The sequence below is a fragment of the Chlamydotis macqueenii genome, chromosome 10 (assembly GCF_036417535.1).
Source record: "Chlamydotis macqueenii isolate bChlMac1 chromosome 10, bChlMac1.mat, whole genome shotgun sequence".
Taxonomy (NCBI): Eukaryota; Metazoa; Chordata; class Aves; order Otidiformes; family Otididae; genus Chlamydotis; species Chlamydotis macqueenii.
This window is the reverse complement of record NC_141565.1, coordinates 15,175,185-15,194,211: the sequence shown is the minus strand read 5'-3', so window position 1 is coordinate 15,194,211 and position 19,027 is coordinate 15,175,185. Positions and strand designations below refer to the sequence as shown.

Here is a 19,027-nt window from a genome sequence, read left to right as displayed (position 1 = left end):
GCAGGGAAAGCTGCTTTTTTTCCCAACCAACCTCCTCCTTTACTCAATACCTCTCTTTCTGCGCATTACCTGTCCCTTAGAAACCTCTTCCTCCTTTACAATTCCCACTCTTTCTTTCCCCCGTACCTTTTCGGATTAAAATGGAACTTATCTCTCATGTCAAATGTTTTATCACATTATATCAAGTGGCATGAATTAGAGTCAAATAATCTTACTGTGTACATCTACTAGCATGACCCATATCCACTGAGAATGCCTCATTCATGCACGGAGCACGGCAGTGCCTCCTCCGGGCGCCACGCGTGCTCGCTCCGGGGAGAGTTTGCAGCGCGGAGCACCAGACGCGAATCACCCATCAAGCAGGCATGGGGAGAAAAAACAAAACACAAAACAAAAGACTGTCGCTTCCATCTGCAGCGGGCCTGCGAGTGCATTGCTCGTTTGTGTTGAAATTTGTTCCATGAGCAGTTAAATTTCCAGAGCTCATCTGGACTGTTCTTTTCAATGCCCACACTGCCTTTTCCCTCATCCTTTCCCTATGATTCACAGTTGGTGTGTTTGTACCCTTTGGGCCATTATTTCCAATTTTCAGAAGGCTGTAATTAGCACAAATATTTATTTCAGTTTGATCTACTCGTACTTAGTTTTACCAAGCCATATTTTAAACAAATTAACAGTTGACATAAAAAAAAAAAAAAAGAGCGGCTACCTTGGGGAAAGCAAAAAGCGCCAAACCTTTCTTTCCTTCTCTGCTTTCCTCAAGTCTCCCTAGTCTGTGCGGAATAAAATAATCCAGAGTAGGGTTTTTATATCGCTGTAAAATGTGGGTCTTTTCTGACCCACACTGACACAGCGTGTGGGAGCTGTTCCCGTTCCTGTTCCCATTCCCATTCCTGTTCCCATTCCCTGCACTGGCAGGGCCGTGTTGGGACCCAGTACCACTGGTGTCTTCGCATGTGTCTCGCATACATGAGTGTCCGTCCATGAGGGGGGTAAGCTTCAGGGCCCTTGGTTTGCAAGGAGAGAAGGTGATGTGCAGAGCCCTAGCCACTCAAAAATTGGAATTATGTTTTGAGTGTTTGCCAGGTTGCAGCTGAAGAAGCTAATTGCTCCTGAGGTCATCTCTAGCATGGCCGAGGTGCTGCTGGCGGGTCAGTAGCAGCAAGGTTTGTGAGTACATGGGGGTCACCTGGGCCCAGACCCTGTTTAAATCGGTGCTGTGTTTGCTTACGTTTCAGTAAGGACAGGAGGAAACGCGTAACACTGTTGTCCCAAGCTTGGTCTCAGCCACAACCCTTTGCCCTCCTCACCTAACGCAGCAAAGCAGCACGGCCACGGGATCTTTAAGCTTCTTTGGTCTCTGCACCGATGGTTTTATTTTCTGAGGACATTTTATATGCTAGCTACCTTTTTAATAAGAAAGAGAAGAGGAGTAATCAGAAATGGTATTTATGATGCTGAATTAGACTTGGGCCTGATTTTGTTCTCACTTCCCCCAGCGTGGCAGAGGAGCAATCCTCTTAGCTGCGGAGTTTCTCCAGGCAATGAGATTATTAACGCTTTCAAGGCTGGCTCGGTGCAGCAATGCTGGCTTACCACAGCCGAAAGCTTAGGCCAGTTTTAGGACGTTACATGTTAATACGTGCAGCAATGACAGGTAAACAGCTTAAATCTGCCTGCAGGCAGTTCCCTCACTCTCAGTGGGGTCACATTAGAGACATTTGCTACTTAGGCCTAAATCCCCACTCTGTGTGGTGGGGAGTAGCGCAGGAGCAGAGGTGCACCATGCAAGGCTGCCTATCGCACGTTCGGCGGTGTTTACAGCTCCCAGGATGTTCCTAATCCCCACATTTCTCCACAGTCCTGTCCAGCGTTTCCATTCTTTTCCCCTCTTTGTTTCCACCCAGGAGCAGAGGCTGCAGAGTGTGTTAGGCCATCTCCCAACAGAAGCTCGGTTAATGCATCTTTTTTGGCATTTGGCATGATTTCTTAGCGCAGAAACCATCTCTCTTCCCCTGCGTTGTGTGCCCTGCTTGCACCTGCAGAACAGGACTATGCTCTTTGGGAGATACTGATGTTTGCAGAAGATGATTGCAATATTTCTGTGTGGTCTGTCTGTTAATCCTCTTAATTCTGCAAATTAGTCAGGGTTTGGGTTTTTTTTTTGTCCCCCACCCTGAAATAGCGTCATCTTAATTTTAAAAATCTGTATTCTTGGGATCATTGAATGAACAGATTGATCGTGGAGTTCTGCTGGTAATCAAAACCTAACTAGCTTTTTGGCAGTGCTGTTTACTGCAGAGTAACATGACTTATTTACTTGGCCTGGCTCACTAATTTGATAACATTTAAAGCTAAAACACTGTAATAAGGCCCGTTGGTAGAGAGCAGTGGTAACAGAAGAGTTTCAGAATAGTATCATAGCATCCACTCCCTGTGTTCTGTGCATGGCTGCGTACTTTGGGATTTAAACTGTTGTGATACTTTGCATGCAATGCAGAAGGATGGCAAACTCCGTGTAGTACCTGATAGAGAGTGAAATTTGATCACTTTTTCCCCAGAAAAGAGGCATAGTTGACATGCAGAATGTGACTGTTTAAAGGAACAATGAGGCAGAGGCAGGCAGGTGTATCTTAAACCTGGGAAAACATCTTCAGAGTGATCTCGAGTCTTCAGACCAATCTTGCAAAATTCAGTCCGCTTTGCTTGAGACACTCAGAATTTCAGAGGATCAGAGTTTATACATCTGTAATTTTGTTTGAAGGCAGTGGGAGTTTTACTTGTAAGGGTTTTGCCCTTTGGTGGAAGTTATTTATACGTGTGTGCGTGTGTGTATCTTACATACGCCCTTAGATACTCACAGTATAGGTTTCAACCCGTCAGAGCATATGTGATCCAGAAAGTCTGTGATTGACTAGTAGATAGTGTGAATGCCAACCTTTCTTCTTCATAAATTGGTAAACACTAATGTAAAAAGGAGCATGAATATTTCCTCCCAGCCACAGGCGAGTAGCACATACACAAAAGGCTGCTGAACGTCAAGTGAGCTCCCCGAGATCCTGCAAATTCCAGCATCCTGATGCAGTCCCTAAATAGCGCAGATGGCATTTTTCTCTCTGATGATTAATTCAATATCTTACCGAAAAAAAAAACAAAAACATGCTTTTGATATGAGAGATCAAAACACCAAGAGAAGCTCCTAAGATTGCGAGGACTAAAAAAAAAATTAATTTATTTTTTTCCTCCTTGTACTTCTTGAAGACACCAGCCTGAGTAGAAGATAAGGATTAAAACAGATGTGCTTAGTGCTAGTTCATCTGCTTAAATCTAGCAGCCTCTGAGATCAGTGATTAAAAAGCCATCTCTAACTTTGATGAAATCCACTGCGATGGTAATACTGTGTCTCTGATCGCTTTCTTATGGGCCTCATGTCTGCCTAAACCGGACATAGAAAACATTTCACTGGAGATGATACATGGATTATATGGGTCAATTATACACTTAATCTGCCTTCTGGGGATTAAATGTGCATAGATTGACCCTGCGTATTTGGCTTGTCCTTGGCAGTTATCAGATCAGGGAGGTTGCCTTTACCAAAAAGTCTGGTAAGAACTTAATCACGCAGTGATACAGCCCGCGGAGGTGGCGGTAGTCACGGTGCTTTTTTGCAGAAGGCAGTTTTACCACTTCACTGTCACTGTGTGTGTTCGGCTTCCTCGAAGGGCTGTGTCACAGCCGGGATACAAGGCGGAGTATTTTCTCCTGAAATGAGAAAGTGAGCCCGGTCGTCTTCGCAAGACAGAGGCAGGTTTTTTTTGTCTTGATGGCAGGGTGAGATCGACGGGGTCCAGGTGGGCATAGCAGGGAGGATGATGGGGGAGACCGGGCGTTTGCTCTGCCCTGTGTCATCCTCGGTGCAGAGGAACAGTCACTCCAGGTCCTCTCCCAGCAGCAAAGGGGAAGCCACAACTCAAATGTTAGAGGAGCCATCATCTCCTTCCCAGCACCCTCGGGGAGGCACAGGCCCTTGGCTGGGGCACTAGCGCCAGGTCCCATTCCTCAGGTTCAGCTCAGGTGGGTTTTAGGAAGCCCCAGCGATAACCCAAGGCTGATGTTGCAGCTGGTGGATCTTCATTTCCTTTCCCCAGCCAGGAGAGCAGCAGGAGCACCGGGCCTGAGCACACGGCTCAGGACTGTATTTCCAAAGGTGGCTGCTCTCGCTGGTAGCTGACTTCTGAATATCGGAAATATTGAGTAATGAGGATGCAGGGCACTGTGCGAGTCTCAGACTTCAGCAAAATCCGTATACAGATTTCCAGGAACCTGACAGAGCACTTTTCACGGGTTTACTGGAGGATCCCCCGGCAGCCCAGTGTAGGGTTTCAGTAGCTACTGATGCAGAGCCTGATAATCACACCTGAGTATAAGGAAAAATTACAAAACACAGATTGACAGCTAGATCGGTTAATTCACTGAGTCCTCTGCAGACACTTAGGCATTCGCTTATTCTTAAAATTGAAGCTTTTGCCTTCAGCGGAGTTACCCACTTGGATTTTGGCAGCTCCTTCAAAGCGTGCTTGCAGGATCACGGCGTTTCTTGTTAGAGTGTAAGCTTACACGGCACAATCAAATGCTAAAAGAGAGCCCTCCTCACCCTCCCTTCTCCTTCCCCTCCTCGAACCCAAAAGCCTGGTTGTGAGTCAGTGGAGCTACTCACTGCGAGTTAGGATTACTCACAGGAGGATGGGTTGCGGGATCAGGGGAAGAGCGGATATCAGACTGTGCGCCGGGCTCCCATCTCATATCTGCTTGCAGCCGCGCTCACCACTTTCTCTTAGACAGACAACAACCTGTTTCCCTCCTACGCAGCTAGACTGCTCATTAGGGCACTAGCTCTCTCCCACTCCCATCCTGATATGGCCTCCACTGAGCTATTTCTTCAGCGTTGTTTTTTGCTTTTTTTTCTCCTTCTTCTTTTTCTTTTCCCCTCTCCCCACCTTTCCCAAGTGAGTTGTGAAATGAAGACAATTAGGCAGATTGATCCCAAGGAAGTGCAGCTTGCTTTTTTTTTTTTTCTCCCATCTTTGGAGAAGCATCTTTGGAGGAGCCAGAGCAGCGCAGCTTTCGCCGCAGAGGCTGTCGCAGCCCTTGGCTGGCTCGGCAGGGCTTGGACCCGGGCCTGGAGTCAGTCCCACTGCAGGGACCTTTGCTGGGGAAAAAAGAACAAAATTATGATAGCAATTGTCGGTGTGTCTTCTAGGAAGGGACAAATTCTCTTTGTCCCGAGGCGGCACAGCGTGCACCGTCCTTCTGCAGCGTCTTCTTCTTCCCACATGCTATCTCGGAGCCACGTGGGAGCAGGGAGAGCTTAGCACGGACGAGCCCTCGTCCTTTTATCCTCCCATATGTGAGCTTCACGCGGCCGCAGGCATGCACTCGCGCGCGGCCTCCTGCCTCTCCCACATTCCCTTTAGCGAGGTTTCTTTCCTGAAGTGCTCATTTAAGTAGGCTCCATTTAATTTATTTTAGGGAGAGTCTTAATAAAATAAGTCCTAGATCTGTCACTGGATTTTACATGCTTGTAAGGGGTTTTTTTTTCCCTCCTAAATGTCTTTATTGGAACAGCTTTTCGTGTTCCAGTAGACATTTGGTTGAAGACAGTTAATTTGATTTCTTTTCCAGAGGAGATTTTCCATTAATCATTCTAAGAAGGCAGACTGATTGCTCTGTTACGTTAAGGTCAGCACAGGCTTGCTAACATCATCCGCACAGTGCTTTTGAGCGTCAGAGATTTCTGTTGTAGGGCTGGCGCTGAGTGACAGATCGTTTATTTCCCGATAGACGTGAGTGGCCAAGGTAGGTTTTGGGGAAGAGGTGCCATGGCACTGTGCTGCAGGCAGCAAGGTGTCCTCGATCCAGAGAGAGCCTTTTTCCGAGCAGCCTCTCTGCTGCCTGTGTGTGTTCGTAACTGCGTACGCGTCGCACAGTACGCTCTGAGCTGAAGCTGCCTTCCAGCTTCGTTTAAGAGGTCTTGGCTAATTGAAGCTCCAATCTTGTGGGCTTTCAGGAAGGAGAGCCTGAAGGTGTTGGCGTTCCCCGAGAACCCCGTTCCACGTGGGTGCCAGCTGAGTCTGGGAGTGCGAGAGTGTGGGAAGGGTCGGGACATCCCGGTGCACGCAGATGTGCGGGGCTGAGCCCCCCGCTGCCGGCGGCTTTGCTCCCTCTCTCCGGGCTGTGCAAAGGGCCTTTGCCCAAAGGAACTCGCGGCGCACACAGGGGTGAGCCAGCGGCCCCTGCACGGACAATGGGGAATTGTCTGATTTCCAGCAGCGCCTCCAATCCCTCTTTTCCTTTTCTCTCCCTGCAATCCAGCCCCACACAATCGCTGCCATTGCCTGTGCCAGCCAGCAGTGCGTGCGAGATTAGCCGTCCCAGGTCACTTCGTTTCTCTTGATCTGCAGCTCTTTCCTTTCCCGGAGCTCCTCTAAGCCTCGCCCTGGATGTATGATATCAGCGTTCAAAAATGCTGAGCAGGACTCGGGCAGGGAGCGCGTTTTCTCCAGTGTGTAACCCCAGGAATGATACCCTGGCAGCCTCTAGCTTCTCTTTTTGAATTTGCAGGCTATAAAAGCGCCAGCTAAAGTCTACCGAGTCCCCCTTTATGAGGACTTTCAATTAATCCTAATAACAAGTATAATTGAAGTGTTCCATAGCGCTACCTTACTGCATCCGATTGAGCAACTTTGCATCCAGTTACACCAACACTGCCTTGCACTAGCAGAGCCCTAGAATTGGGATAGAAAAAGTCTGCACGCTGTGTGGATGTTGTGTTTTTACTAAGCTGCTTTATATAGAAACTCAGATTTTAACGTGTCAGCTTCATTTCTTTTTTGAAAAATGGAAATAAGCAGAGAATATTTTATAGGTTAAAAAAAAGTATTTGAAAACAGGCATCCATACAGAAGTGGTATTTTGTGTGTGTGTGTGTGTACCTTTGTATTTTTTTTATGCAGAAGCTCTTTCATTTAGGAAAACCAAGGTCTGCAAAATCCAGGATTTTGGGGGTTTTATTTGATGGTTCCCAGCAAACGCTGTGCACTTTGCGAAGCGAAGGGAGAGAGGGCCCAGCACCCCGAGCCAGCCTGACCACTTACCCAGGGCCCCGTTAAGAGCAGGTACATGGGATGCTGCCTGTCAGCACAGCCACTAAAGGCAGGGTCCTTCAGCTCAAGGATGCTCGTAGCCCGGAGACGCTTTACCTGGTACCTGAAAGGCAGTGTTTTCTGCAGACGTGTAATGCAGTGCCCAGGGGCTGGGGCTGTCCTGTCTCAGAGAGGAAAGGAGGCACCTGCCGAGCCTCTGAGCCTGCAAACCTGCAGGTTTAAGCATGGGGTGTCCCTGGTTTGAGGATGTTGTGAATGAGAGAGGAGTTAGAAGTGCTGCCAGGACCGATGTCAGCGGGATTCCTTCCCGGATCACAGTGAGCATTGGCTACCTCATCCCCCCCTGCACCCTGCCATAGATAAACAGCTGTTTCCATGCAGGTCTCCCTCAGGGTTTTCTCTGCCTGCTGCCCTCCATCAGGCCCTGACCGGCACATGGTTCGAGGGCTTTGCGCTCCTCAGAGCTAGTGTTTCGGCACGTGGCTGGGCTTTAGTTGGAGATTGTCAGCACACAGGTTGGCGTTGGTGTTTGCTTACAGCAAACCTTGGTGTGCTGGGACCAGGGCATCCCCGGCTGTAGGAGGAAATGAGCCAACGCTGTGGTAGCTCTTTCGATGAGATCCTCCCTAGGGGAGAAAGCTCAGGGAGACGTTAGCATGTCCAGCCTGTGGCTCGTCCCCACACCTACCCTGCCTGCACCTCTGCCAGGGATGCAAGTATGCGGCTCTTGCACGGGCAGAGATTTTGACATCTGGCTAGCGGGGTACAGCACCCTGAGGTGCAGCCTGGAAATGCCTGAGTAAGTACAAGCCGTTGTATCCCCAGCCTCAGAGTTGTTCCTTCTCCAGTGAAGGGGCGGTACCATCTGCAGGTCCCTTTCTGGCTCTGTCTGGCTGCGTACCTGCAGCAGGGAAACCTTTGCTCGTGTGATGAGAGCGCACGGATTGCCTGCAAAGCCGCTGACGGGCAAAGTAAACAAACCTGCACCTACCGCAGTGTGGTGTAGGTGTTAACTGACTTTACGCAGCACTGAAAGTGAGGAGTGTTAGAGATTAGCTTCTTGGGCATGTTTAATTGCCCCACTGATGTGAAAGATATCGATCCTCCTTGTCCTCCCCAAAATATATGGCATAATATATGGAATAAAATTATTTTGGCTTAACAGCCAAGAGAAATTTGCAGCAGGGAGCGTGCAGGATGAGTTGTGCCCCTTTGGCAAGCGGGGAATTTGTGTGATCCCACCAGCGCACGCAGCAAACGTGTTCACAAGGGAGCCCCGCGCCTCCCTCCCATTAACACCCACGGCACCGACCTGCCGAGCCCCGTCGGGTCCAGCTTTGAGCCAATTAAGGGTGAAGCGCCAGCCTGAGCGCACCCTCTTGCCGAGATCCCCAAGCAGTGGGTGATCTCAGGTACCATATGTACTGCAAAAAGCATGCAGCACTTCCATGCGCCTGCGTCTGTGCTTCAGCTTCCATTCTGAATTCTCTTCCCTGTTTGAAGGCAGAGCTCTTAGGCGATTCAAAGTTTTTTTTGTGATTTATTTTTGGGAAGAGAAGGGGGGGAAAAAGAAGATAATGTAATTCGGTGATGCCATTTGCATCCCAGACAGATGATGAGTTGCACTGGCTAGCAGCTTAACCCTATTATGCAATGCTAGGACTGTGACTTTATTAAATAATAATACAAATTATTTTAATATCAAGCCCCTTTGACTTTGTAACTTCCTCCTGTAACTACATTGTCAGTGTGAATGAAATTTCATCATTAAGGAATATAAACTAGAGTAAGAGGCATCCAGAAATCACAGCACTGGGGTGGATGTTGAATACACTGCGTGTACTTGCAGTGATGGCATTATAGTGATAGGAAAAATCTCAGGAAAACACAGTGCAGCCGTTTATTTCAGTAATAGCTCAGTGTGAGTGTGACCTGGGACACTCCAGACAGATTCACGAGGCTTTGAGAGAATAAAGTAATAAAATTTAAGAAAAAAAAACAAAAAAACAAACCTTGAGGTTTCAGGGGATTTTTGTTAAATTGTTAGCACTTTACTAGATCTCTAGAATTTAACGTAGAGTTTAATAGAGAGGTTTACTGTAGGAAGTGAGGGTCGTGTTGCCTCTCGTGAGGATGGCTCGCCCGGGCGCAGGCAGAGCCCAAGCACGGTTGGTGGAGGATTTGCTCGGACGGGCAGGGTGCAAGCACAGAGTCCAGAGTTTGGCGACGAGTTCACACATCCGAAATACTTCTGATCTGTGTGCTCTCTTTCTGAACATACCAACCCAAAGACCCCATGGAGAAGTTAAATTAGCACAACGCAATCTATTTACTAAAACTTAGGTTTATTTTCTGAAAGAGAAGATGCTTTCAGAAGTGTGTGAGTTGAGGGGGAATTACCTTCTAATAGCAGCCAAGGGCTGGCTGCAGCCCCGCGGTGCTCTGCCGTTGCGTGCTCCGCAGAGCTGCCCCAAAAGCCCTACTCGATGTGGAGTTTTGCATACCTAACAAGAGTATACGCGCTTAAAGACTTACGTGCCATAGAAAAGCTACCTAATGACCGGACGGTGTTGTTATCCGGCATGCGGCAGCGTAGCAGAACGGTAACTATTTATTTACGCTTTGCGGATAATGTTCTGTTATTTTCGAGTCTCTGGCAATAGCAAGAGAGCATCTGATATATACAATATTGGTGCGTATCCAATTGTTTGTGAACATCCCAAGTTTTGAAACATGGTTGTGAGAGAGGAATATCAGCTTAAGCCTGAAAGGCTAAAAAGCAGAAAGCCCCACACATAAATGCTATTATGCACTTAATGAGGCAGGGTTTAAAAAAAAATCAGCCACACAAGTTGGTTTTATCAAAGAAAATGTATAAATAACAACCAGTGATTCAAACCGCCTCACAAAGGGAAAAGCAGGGACGGGAAGCTAGCACTTCACTTGTGGCATTCAGATAATAGTATTTACTACACTAATCTTTTGGGCTTAGCAATTGACAATCAATATATTATTATCAACAAGCGTTAACACAAACAAAAAGCTTCCATTTCTTTTTTAAATGTGGCCCTTATGTCCCTTAAATTTAATTAAAACCGGACAGGTCTCCCTCTAGTACAAATTAGAGTTAAAATCATACTAAATATTTGTTCTATGCGAAAACAAAAGTGTCAGCTTGTGCTACCAGGTTTGGCTGCTTTTTTTTTTTCCTCCCCTTTTTTTTTTTTTTTTACACACAGAGGGGAAAAAAAAACCTACCAGCTACTCAAAGTTAAAATAAAGTCTCTCTCCCTCCCTCCCTGTCTCCCAAGACTACTGTCTATAACATGTTGTTCCTTATAGAAAGTGGGATATGGTGGCATTTGCTTGATTAACTTGCTCGACAAAAGTGACAGCTGCTGTGGGTGCATGTAGCTAAGCTGCACAGCGCAGTTCCGCCTTTGTACATCTGTCAGCAAAAAAGGAGGAATAAAGAGTGAAAAGAGACAAATTGGTCCCAAAAGGCAATCCATTCAACTCAGGAGGTTTGCTCTATTCAAGCACTCGCTGGGAATCTCAAGTGCTAGGTAGCTTATTCAATTTCATTCATTCTTTAGAATGAGCCCACAAGTGTTTAATTTCTTATTCTGTTGAATTAAAAGGGGGAGCTTTTTTTTTATTGGAAGCATTAATTGTAAGACTAGCTGATCAATGCCTGCAATATTAACTCATTGCTTATTTTCTGGTTAGCTGCGTGCTCTTAGATCCACAGCCGCTAAACTTCATTTCTGTTATGTGGGCAATGCCACACCAATTTCTCTGCTCCTGGACAAGCCAGGCACTCACAGAGATGCAATAGTCTGTACCCTGAGCCCTGGCCCCACCAGGCTTGGGGGAATGGGCCAAACCCTCGGCAGGTGTAAATTGAGAGAGTCGCTGGGTTATTATTGATGCCACCTGTGGCCACGGCCAGGACACGACCAAGCCAGATGCTCTTTGCCTGTGGGGCCGAGCTGCTGACCCCACCGCAGGTTTGGCCCTCTGCACCAGAGCAGGTTTTGTAGCTCAAAATGTTGTTCTGCCTTTGGATGGATCTTCTGGTCCCTGGCAAACAGCAAAGGAGGGGGAGCCTGTAAACAGGGCACCATGGAGCGGTACTCAGCACAGAGGATGGGGTTTGCTGAGTAGTGAGAAGAAGAGCTGATGAACATGTGGGATGGGGATGGCTGTGTGGATAGGTCTCCACTTGCCATCCAGAAAACTTATGCTTGTAGGGGAAAGATGTGCCTCTTCCTTCTTCACTGTGTGACAGGCCTGTCCCCATCTCCTCGTTGGGATGCTACGTGTGTGCCTGGGGGACCACGACTCTTCACCTACCTCGGCTGTGCCACATCCTCCAAGGCCACCACCACCTCTCTTAGCTCAAGAGTTTCAGATACACCAAGGCCCTGTCCCCGCTCTTCCCCGCTGCTCTTGGCTGTGGTTCAGCCTTGGGAATGACCCATCGCCTTCTGCAGCAAGACAGAACCCAGGTTCCCGAAACACAGCCTGAGAAATAGCCAGGGCTCAGCTCTGGCAGTCCAGCCAAGCTCTCACTAACAGTGGCTGGGAGGAGGGCAAGAGGCACGCTTTGTCCCACCACCGCTCTCATCCTCATCCAGCATTCAGGCTGAGCTGGCCTTTGGAGGAGGCTCTCAAACAGGGATCACATGCACTGCCATGACGTTCAGGCTTGCTGGGAACATCTTTTTTTTTTTTTTTTTAAAGAAAAGAGAAGAAAACCGCATTGGTCATGAGTCTCTATGCTTCATGCTTGCTGTCTTCACCAACTTTTTGTAATTGCAATGATTGCCTGGAATCAACAGTGGAAGAAACAGAGAGGGAAGGCCGAGAGGAATGTTTAGGTGGCCACAGAAGATTGGCGGGACAAGAATGGGCCTTGCATGAGTGCCGGCCAGCAGCCTGGGCTTTGGGTTGCAGGCCTGCAGCCAGCTTTGTGTGGACAAACCTGTCTGTGTGTGCGTACAGGGCACACCATGCGCGAACACGGGAGCACATGCTGGTCCCTTGGGCAGGCAGACCTCACCAGAAGAGCTCCTTTCCCATTCACCCAGCAAGTCTTCACGCAACGCTGGCAGCTGTGTGTGGAGAGGTGGTCCCCAGAAAGTGTGGTCCTGAGCTGCTGTGGCTGCATCCCTACCTTCCCTGCGGAGGTGACACCTGCCAAGGGGAGGTGGCTGCCGTGAATGCATGTGACAACACCGAATACCGAATTTGATCTCGAAGCTGCCTGGGATGGGGATGGACACAGCTCTGTCAGCTGTCACGTACTGTCAGCAGTTGTAAATCAGCCCCACTGTGCTTTCCGCCAGCTGAGCTTCTGGCCCATCGGACGGGGATGCAAACACCAGATACAAAGAGTCGGTAATTTTTAATTTTTTTTTTTCCCTGGCTGATCCGGTTGCTTTGAAAGAGGGCTGTTGCCTGAGAGCAGGTTCAGTTTTTCCTTTGGGAAATAAGACTGGCAGCCAGCCCGTTCCTTTCTCCCTCCCCACCTCTGTGGTCCCCTCACTCCGTGCTGGCCGGCTCGGGGATGCTGCAGAAGCAGCCGCCCGACATCCAGTCCCTCACCTTTGAAACACCTTGGATTCAAGGGTTCATTTCAAAGCTGCCTTTCAGCATTTCAAAACAAGTCCGTGTCCCGGACAAAGAGAGGGAGCCAGCCGGCGTTTGGAGTCTCCTTGTGCAGTGTGTGTCACAGTTTTAAATAGATTGGTCCTGCTTGGATTGGTTCTGGTTGGAAAGCGAGTACTGAGATGAGAGGTCACAGGGGAGAGTTACTATGGTAATTGAGTAGTATCACCAGTAGTTTTGCTCTTATGAGCATTAAAGCACACAATAATAGACAAACAACAGTGGTTAAAGCAAGCAGGTAGGATTACTATGTTCTTTTGTCAGAAGTATATAATGTCTTGTAGTCAGTTTTAAAGACTTCTCAACCCCCAAATCCACCCAGCAGTCACCTGCTGAGTAATTTTGTATGCCTAATCTCCAGCCCTTAACTACAAGCTTTCTGCTAATTTGAGGCAAATGGGTATTTTTGACACTAAATAGGGCAGTAAAGAATCCCTGACCTAGAAAAACTCCATTCCAAGGCACTGAGAGCAGAAAAATATTCTTTCAGCATCCTTGTGAGACCTTTGGAATGACATAAAATAGCTTTGACTAAACTGTGCTGCAGCCTTCGATTAATGGTTTGCAGAAACTTGCTGAACATCCCCACTACAACTTCCCCCATAAAACTTGTCACTTCAGATTGCCATCAGCCACCACAACAATAATCATTTCATGCCTATTGCTAATTGCAAGCACAGCTGAGGCTCAGCGGGGTGCTCTTGCACAGTCCCAGGCCTTTATACCAGCCTCAATCTGTTGTATGGCACTTGTTCACACACAAAAAAACTACCAGTAAAGGCAGAAAGAGGCAGAGTCACAGGTTCCTTGTAATCCCTCTGCTACCCTGCTGACAGCCCAGCCCTATAAGCATTCCTGGTTTTGTCCCACTCTTTACAAAAGCTGAAGTGACCTTAAGCTACTAGTATGTAAGCTTTGAATGGAGAATACGGCTCCTTCAGGTGCCTTAAGAAGCGGTGTTGCATCTGGCTTACGAGATTCTGTTTGCAGCACCCCTGGGGTGAGCTGTGGCTTCCTGTAACATGTAAAATATGAGTGTGAACTCAAGGTTCATGGCAAGGAACAGGAGGTCATGCTTCCATTCAGCTCACACCAAAGAAGACGGGGGTTTGCAGATGTTCCCGGGTATGTGTAATGACACCACCTCCCGCAAAGCGCAGGAACCCAGCACAGGGCTTTTTTATTTCTGATAAAATGTGCCACACTCAGTGCGTTACTTGCAGATTTATTCATATCAATTTTTGCAATTTATGTATTCAGAGACAAACTTGCTATTTCAGCAACTTATTGATCATGCATTTGCATTGGGGAAAAAAAAAAGGGCAGGAGGGAAAGGAGGGAAACGAAGCGTCTTGCTCGAGCTGGTTGGGATGTTGCATGGGCAGCCGTGGCAGCCCACCCCTTGGCATGGTTCAGCTCCTCGCATGCCTATCCAGGAGCATCCCAGCCCACCCATAGCCCTCCTCATCTGTCCGGGCACCCAGCAGTGAGGGTCGCTGTGAAAGACAGAAGGGGAACAGGAAAACTAACTTGAAAGAGGGATTAAATTCCTGGCTGTGCAAATATGATATCTTCTTGCTGTTACTGGGATCTGATACCATCTAAAGAGCGTCAGTGTGCATTTCCTCTGCTGTTAGCCAGGTCACACCGTGCAGCAGGCAGTGGGAGCTGTGATGCACCTCCACAGGAGTCCTGGTCCCTTCCCTGCTGATGGGGTGGGGTGGCATCCACCACGCATCCCCCGGGATGAACCCTCCACAGCCAGCCCTCACCCTATGCCCCTAGACTGAGTGTAATTGTCCTCTGAGTGATGGAGGGGGATACCAGCATCAGAAATGTGTGTGTGCAGTGGTGAGATATACGGAGTTGGGGTCCATGGACCTGGAAGCATCAGTGAGGGCTACTCGTTCTTTACAACCTGGTGTGAGGAGTTTTCAGAAAATATATTTATACTGGTAACTTCGGTGTGCCCGTGCCACAGCGTAGCTGGTGCTGGGGCTCCAGAAATGTGCCTGAAAGGTGTTGCAGCCCCACAGCAAGGCCCCAGAATTCAACATTTGGGCTATGCCCTCTACACCCTGTGTCTGGGGACAAGCTGCAAGGCTGGAGCCAGAGCCCTGAGGAACCCCGTGTCCCTGGCACGTGCCCCGCTGCCCTTTGGGGAGTGGCAGATCCACCTGGGGGGAGCGAGGTGGCCAGTGTCCTGACAGGACCGCACTGCGCTCTTTTGTCTGAAATCATCACGTTTCCGTTTCAGAGCATTTGGCTTTGTTGTTGTTTTTTTAATAATATAATCATATGCAAATGTTATCTTCTTTGGTAGGTTAGTCATGAATCAGAGGGCTCGTGCGTCTTATAGCACATCAACACTAGTGATAGCTAAAGGGAACATTTAATTTATGGGCTAACTTATTTTTATGAATATGCAGGGCTTAAATTCAGCAGTTGGTGTGTGCTCTATGAAGTGACGTGACGGTTTTGTGTATCAAGATCAATGAATTAGACTTTGTCTTTTTCTCATAAAGCAGAAAGTCTTTGGAGTAACTTAGCTTTGAGAAAGAGCCCCTTTCACGCAGCTGAGCAATACGCCTGGCTGAGCCCTGTCTGCGGATGCTCCGGAGGAGAGGGGTACGATTTGGATTTGGCTCAGAGGAGTTTGCGTCTCCCCAGAATCCAGCATGTTGGAGTGTCTACCAGAAACACAGAGAAATGTTTCATTTTGCTTAATTGGAAGGTCTCGCAGCAGCAAAGTCACCTTGCCAGTAACCTCCAGGCAGAGGTTATCGTTTCTGTTGCGGATCCGTACAGCTGCGTGGGTGTGCGTGGCACGGGACAGACAGAAATGGCAGGACCTGCCCCCGCCGGGGACTTCTCATCTCGTTCCGAGGTGACATAAACACCCGGCAGATCGTTTTGTGGGAGACGAGAGGCAGCAGTGGAAGAGCGAGGGCGTGCGTATCTAACATACGGTCGCTTCATTCCTCCGTGGGTTTTGATTTAAAGAGGTGCTGGAAGGAGACATTTGGGTGACCTGGGCACCCATATGCCAGCAGAACCCTGGGTCACAGCTCACGTCACCCGAGAGCATGACTCATTTAAGTATGCTGATTGCAGAAAAGTAACATCGCAAACATTACGATTTCTCTGTTTTGCCCACGTGGGCCCCCAGCATTACCAGGGAACCCAGGCAGATCCCCCAGTGATAATAGTCACTTTTTGCCACCCCTCCGCAACTGGCTTGCTGTCTGTCCTGGGTCGTTGTCCCAGCACCTGCAGGTACCCAGGGCTCCCTGGTGATATCCAGGGATGCTTTGACCTCTCAGACTAGTCTGAGGGACCTGAAGGTGCGAAGACCCACCAGACCTCCATGTCTACTATGCTGGTCAGATCTGCACCAGCTAACCAGGGTGCTTCACTCACCATTCAACCCCAGTCTGGTCAGGACCTCAGGTGACAGCCAGCAGTATCTGCTCTTGACTTCTGTTACGGAGAGAGCTCCTGCTTGCCTGTCTTAATTAGTTTCATTTGAGCTCTTAGCTCTTGCCAGATCTCCGTCCTGGAGATGAAGAGCTAGCAGGAATCTGCCACATGTTGCACAAGGTGTGTGCATCCAGCAAGATGCCATTTCTTTATTCCCTCCATTTTATGAAGAGGTGATGTAGAAATAGCAGTACAGGAGCGTCTTCATTGAAGTGGAGGGGGGGGAACCCTTCCCCATGCAGCGTGACTAACCTCTGCTGTCTGCTCCTGGTGAAGGGGGGCAACGCCAGTGCATTGCCTTATGGTTCAGCAATGTGTGTTGAGCCCATATTTTTGTGATGCTGGGCTGGTTTAGCTCAGACTCATTTCTTTGCTTTGGTGAACCTTGTGCCAGCCTGTGAGTGCTCCAGGACAGTGGTGCCGGTGTTGGAGCCGCACGTCGAGCGGCACCGTCCCCGCTCTGCTGGCAGGCAGGCACTGGCCTCTCAGCCGGTGTTGAAGGATGGAGGGTAACAAGTCACCAGCCTCACTTTTGCAGTTACAGAATATTCAGTTGTCTCCGTTCACCTGCTGCCCTGGCAGCTGCAGCAACTGGAGGGAAGAGGGCACGTTTCTGCATCAGAGACCCCACCCAAAAGTGCAGTGAAGGAGGCAATAATACCCGCGTCGGGCTGATGCAAGGTTTTTGGCTAGTTGGGAGGGAGCTGCATTTCCCACTAAACTGCATGGAGCTCGATCAGGATTTTTATAAACTGATCCAGTGTTTCAAGGTTTTTTTCATCTTTAATTGGTTCTAGATTAATTGCAGCTCATCTGCAGTATAGGTTTTCATGTGTGTATGTAAGAGAGATTGCGAGAGAAGGGTGTGACTGCATACAGAGGCGTGATGGGGTTCTGTGCGCAGACCACTTTGTAATCAACCCTTGTGTGGAGTGCTCTGGGGAGGTTTTTGTGATTCCCCCCCCCCCCCCCCCCCAAAACAGCCCCTGCTTTTCCTTCTCTCGAGGGCTCGCTGCTCGTCTGCGTGGCGTCAGACGTGCAATGTCAGCCCTGCATGAGCGGGGCGCTGATCCACAGCCCACCGGAGACATCCTGCACTGCGGGGCTGGCAGGCTGCTGCCACACAGCTGCAAGCCTTTTTCACAAACAAGCAGGAAAATTTCAGCCCCTGGAGGGGCCCTGTGAGTTCAGCAGCTGGAAACAAGCTCATTTCTGTGCTGCTTTTCCATCTTTCGTAATCATGAGGGTGAAACCAAAGCATTTCCCACACAGCCAGGCGCCTGTAGGTGCCTCCGCCAGCATCCTCACCCACACGAGGATTGCCCCAGCATCCTTGCCCCACACAAGCCTCCCCTCTGCTCGTTGGGGAACCAGACTCACCCCACGGCTGCTTATGGTTAAATTTCAAGACGGTAAGTAGCTGGAGTGTGGGTCAGACACACTTAAAGGCAGGACTGTGCTCTCACTGAGGGGGAAATCAGTTAAAAAATGGACTGGGCCAAACGCACACCGCTACTGGCAAGTCTCATCAACGGCAAAATCAGATTACAAAAACCTTGCGCCGTTGCACGTGGCCATTACCTCTCCTGATAAGCTTATTGTTGTTGTTATTAAAATTTAAAAGCTCATGCATGGAAATTCTGTGTAAAAGAGGGGGCCTGTCTCCCCTTCTGAGTCTGTGAGATCCCGTAAAGAGGCTGGTTCGTGGGAAAGGTGGGTGCTGACTGTATGGTGGGTGCAGCCCGCAGCCCCGGCGTGGTTGCTGGAGAAGTCCTGTCTCTCTTGCAGCAATGGTACACCAGCTCGATGAATGTTGTCTGCACCTGGCTGACAGACCGCATGGACCTGCAGCTTCACATTTACCAACTGAAAACCCTCATTAGGATAGTAAAGGTAATCGAATGACGTGTTTTCGATACCATCGTGCTGTCGGGAGGAGCGTGTGTGTATGCCTGCATGCGTGCAGCATGTTCTCTTAGGCAAACTGTTGCTGGCAAATAAATTAAGCCATTCATTAACATTCTTAAAAATTAAGATACTTGTGTGTGTGGCATGTAGTGAAGCATAAACAGGAACTTAAAATGCAAAATACAGGTGTGCACCTGTAATTAAAAATAAGAACAAAGTAACTGCTTGCATGAAAAAAAAGTAAAACTCTATTGCCATTTGCCCCTACCTGTGCAGTAATCACACCAAAATTAGCTTTTTTTTTGTGAACAAACATGTTGGTCATGCCAATGAACTCCAGTGGTAAAATGGGTTAAATCAAACCAAAAGTTTTTAACGCTGTTTTACTAGAGACATTTAAGCCCAGCTCTGGCTTGTGATTATTGTCAGAATGCAAATGAGGATTGTTCTCATAGTTAATTGAAGTTGTTTCTTTTACAATGGGTGTATATAATCAACTCTAAGAGATCACAAAGGTGAGATAACATACCCTGAAAGTAACATTTTTTTCTTTGAGTGCACGTGTATGTGTATGTGTGTGTGTGTGTGCGTGCCTTGGACTGATGATAATTATTTCAGTGTGAAATCGCAGTGGTTTACATGAAATAATAAGAGCACAGAAGGGGGTAAATATATTTTTGATCATTTTAGGTTCTATCTAATGCTTTTGGTCTAGCATTTTATAATGTTTATGGTCTTGTGTTCAGTGAACACATTGAAGGCATGAATAAATTAAAACCGAAATGTATTAAATGTGCTTTTCA

General features: G+C 48.3%; 1 protein-coding gene across 10 annotated transcripts in view; it reads left to right on the top strand.

The window, feature by feature from the left end:
- The window catches only part of CADPS (calcium dependent secretion activator), a 212,558-nt gene that overhangs the window by 191,220 nt on the left and 2,311 nt on the right, over positions 1-19,027 (top strand). For all 10 annotated transcript variants that reach the window (XM_086755865.1, XM_086755861.1, XM_086755864.1 and 7 more), the window contains one exon: positions 18,105-18,209. In XM_086755865.1, coding sequence (XP_086611991.1) covers positions 18,105-18,209 — 105 coding nt within the window. The remainder of the gene's footprint in view (positions 1-18,104; positions 18,210-19,027) is intronic.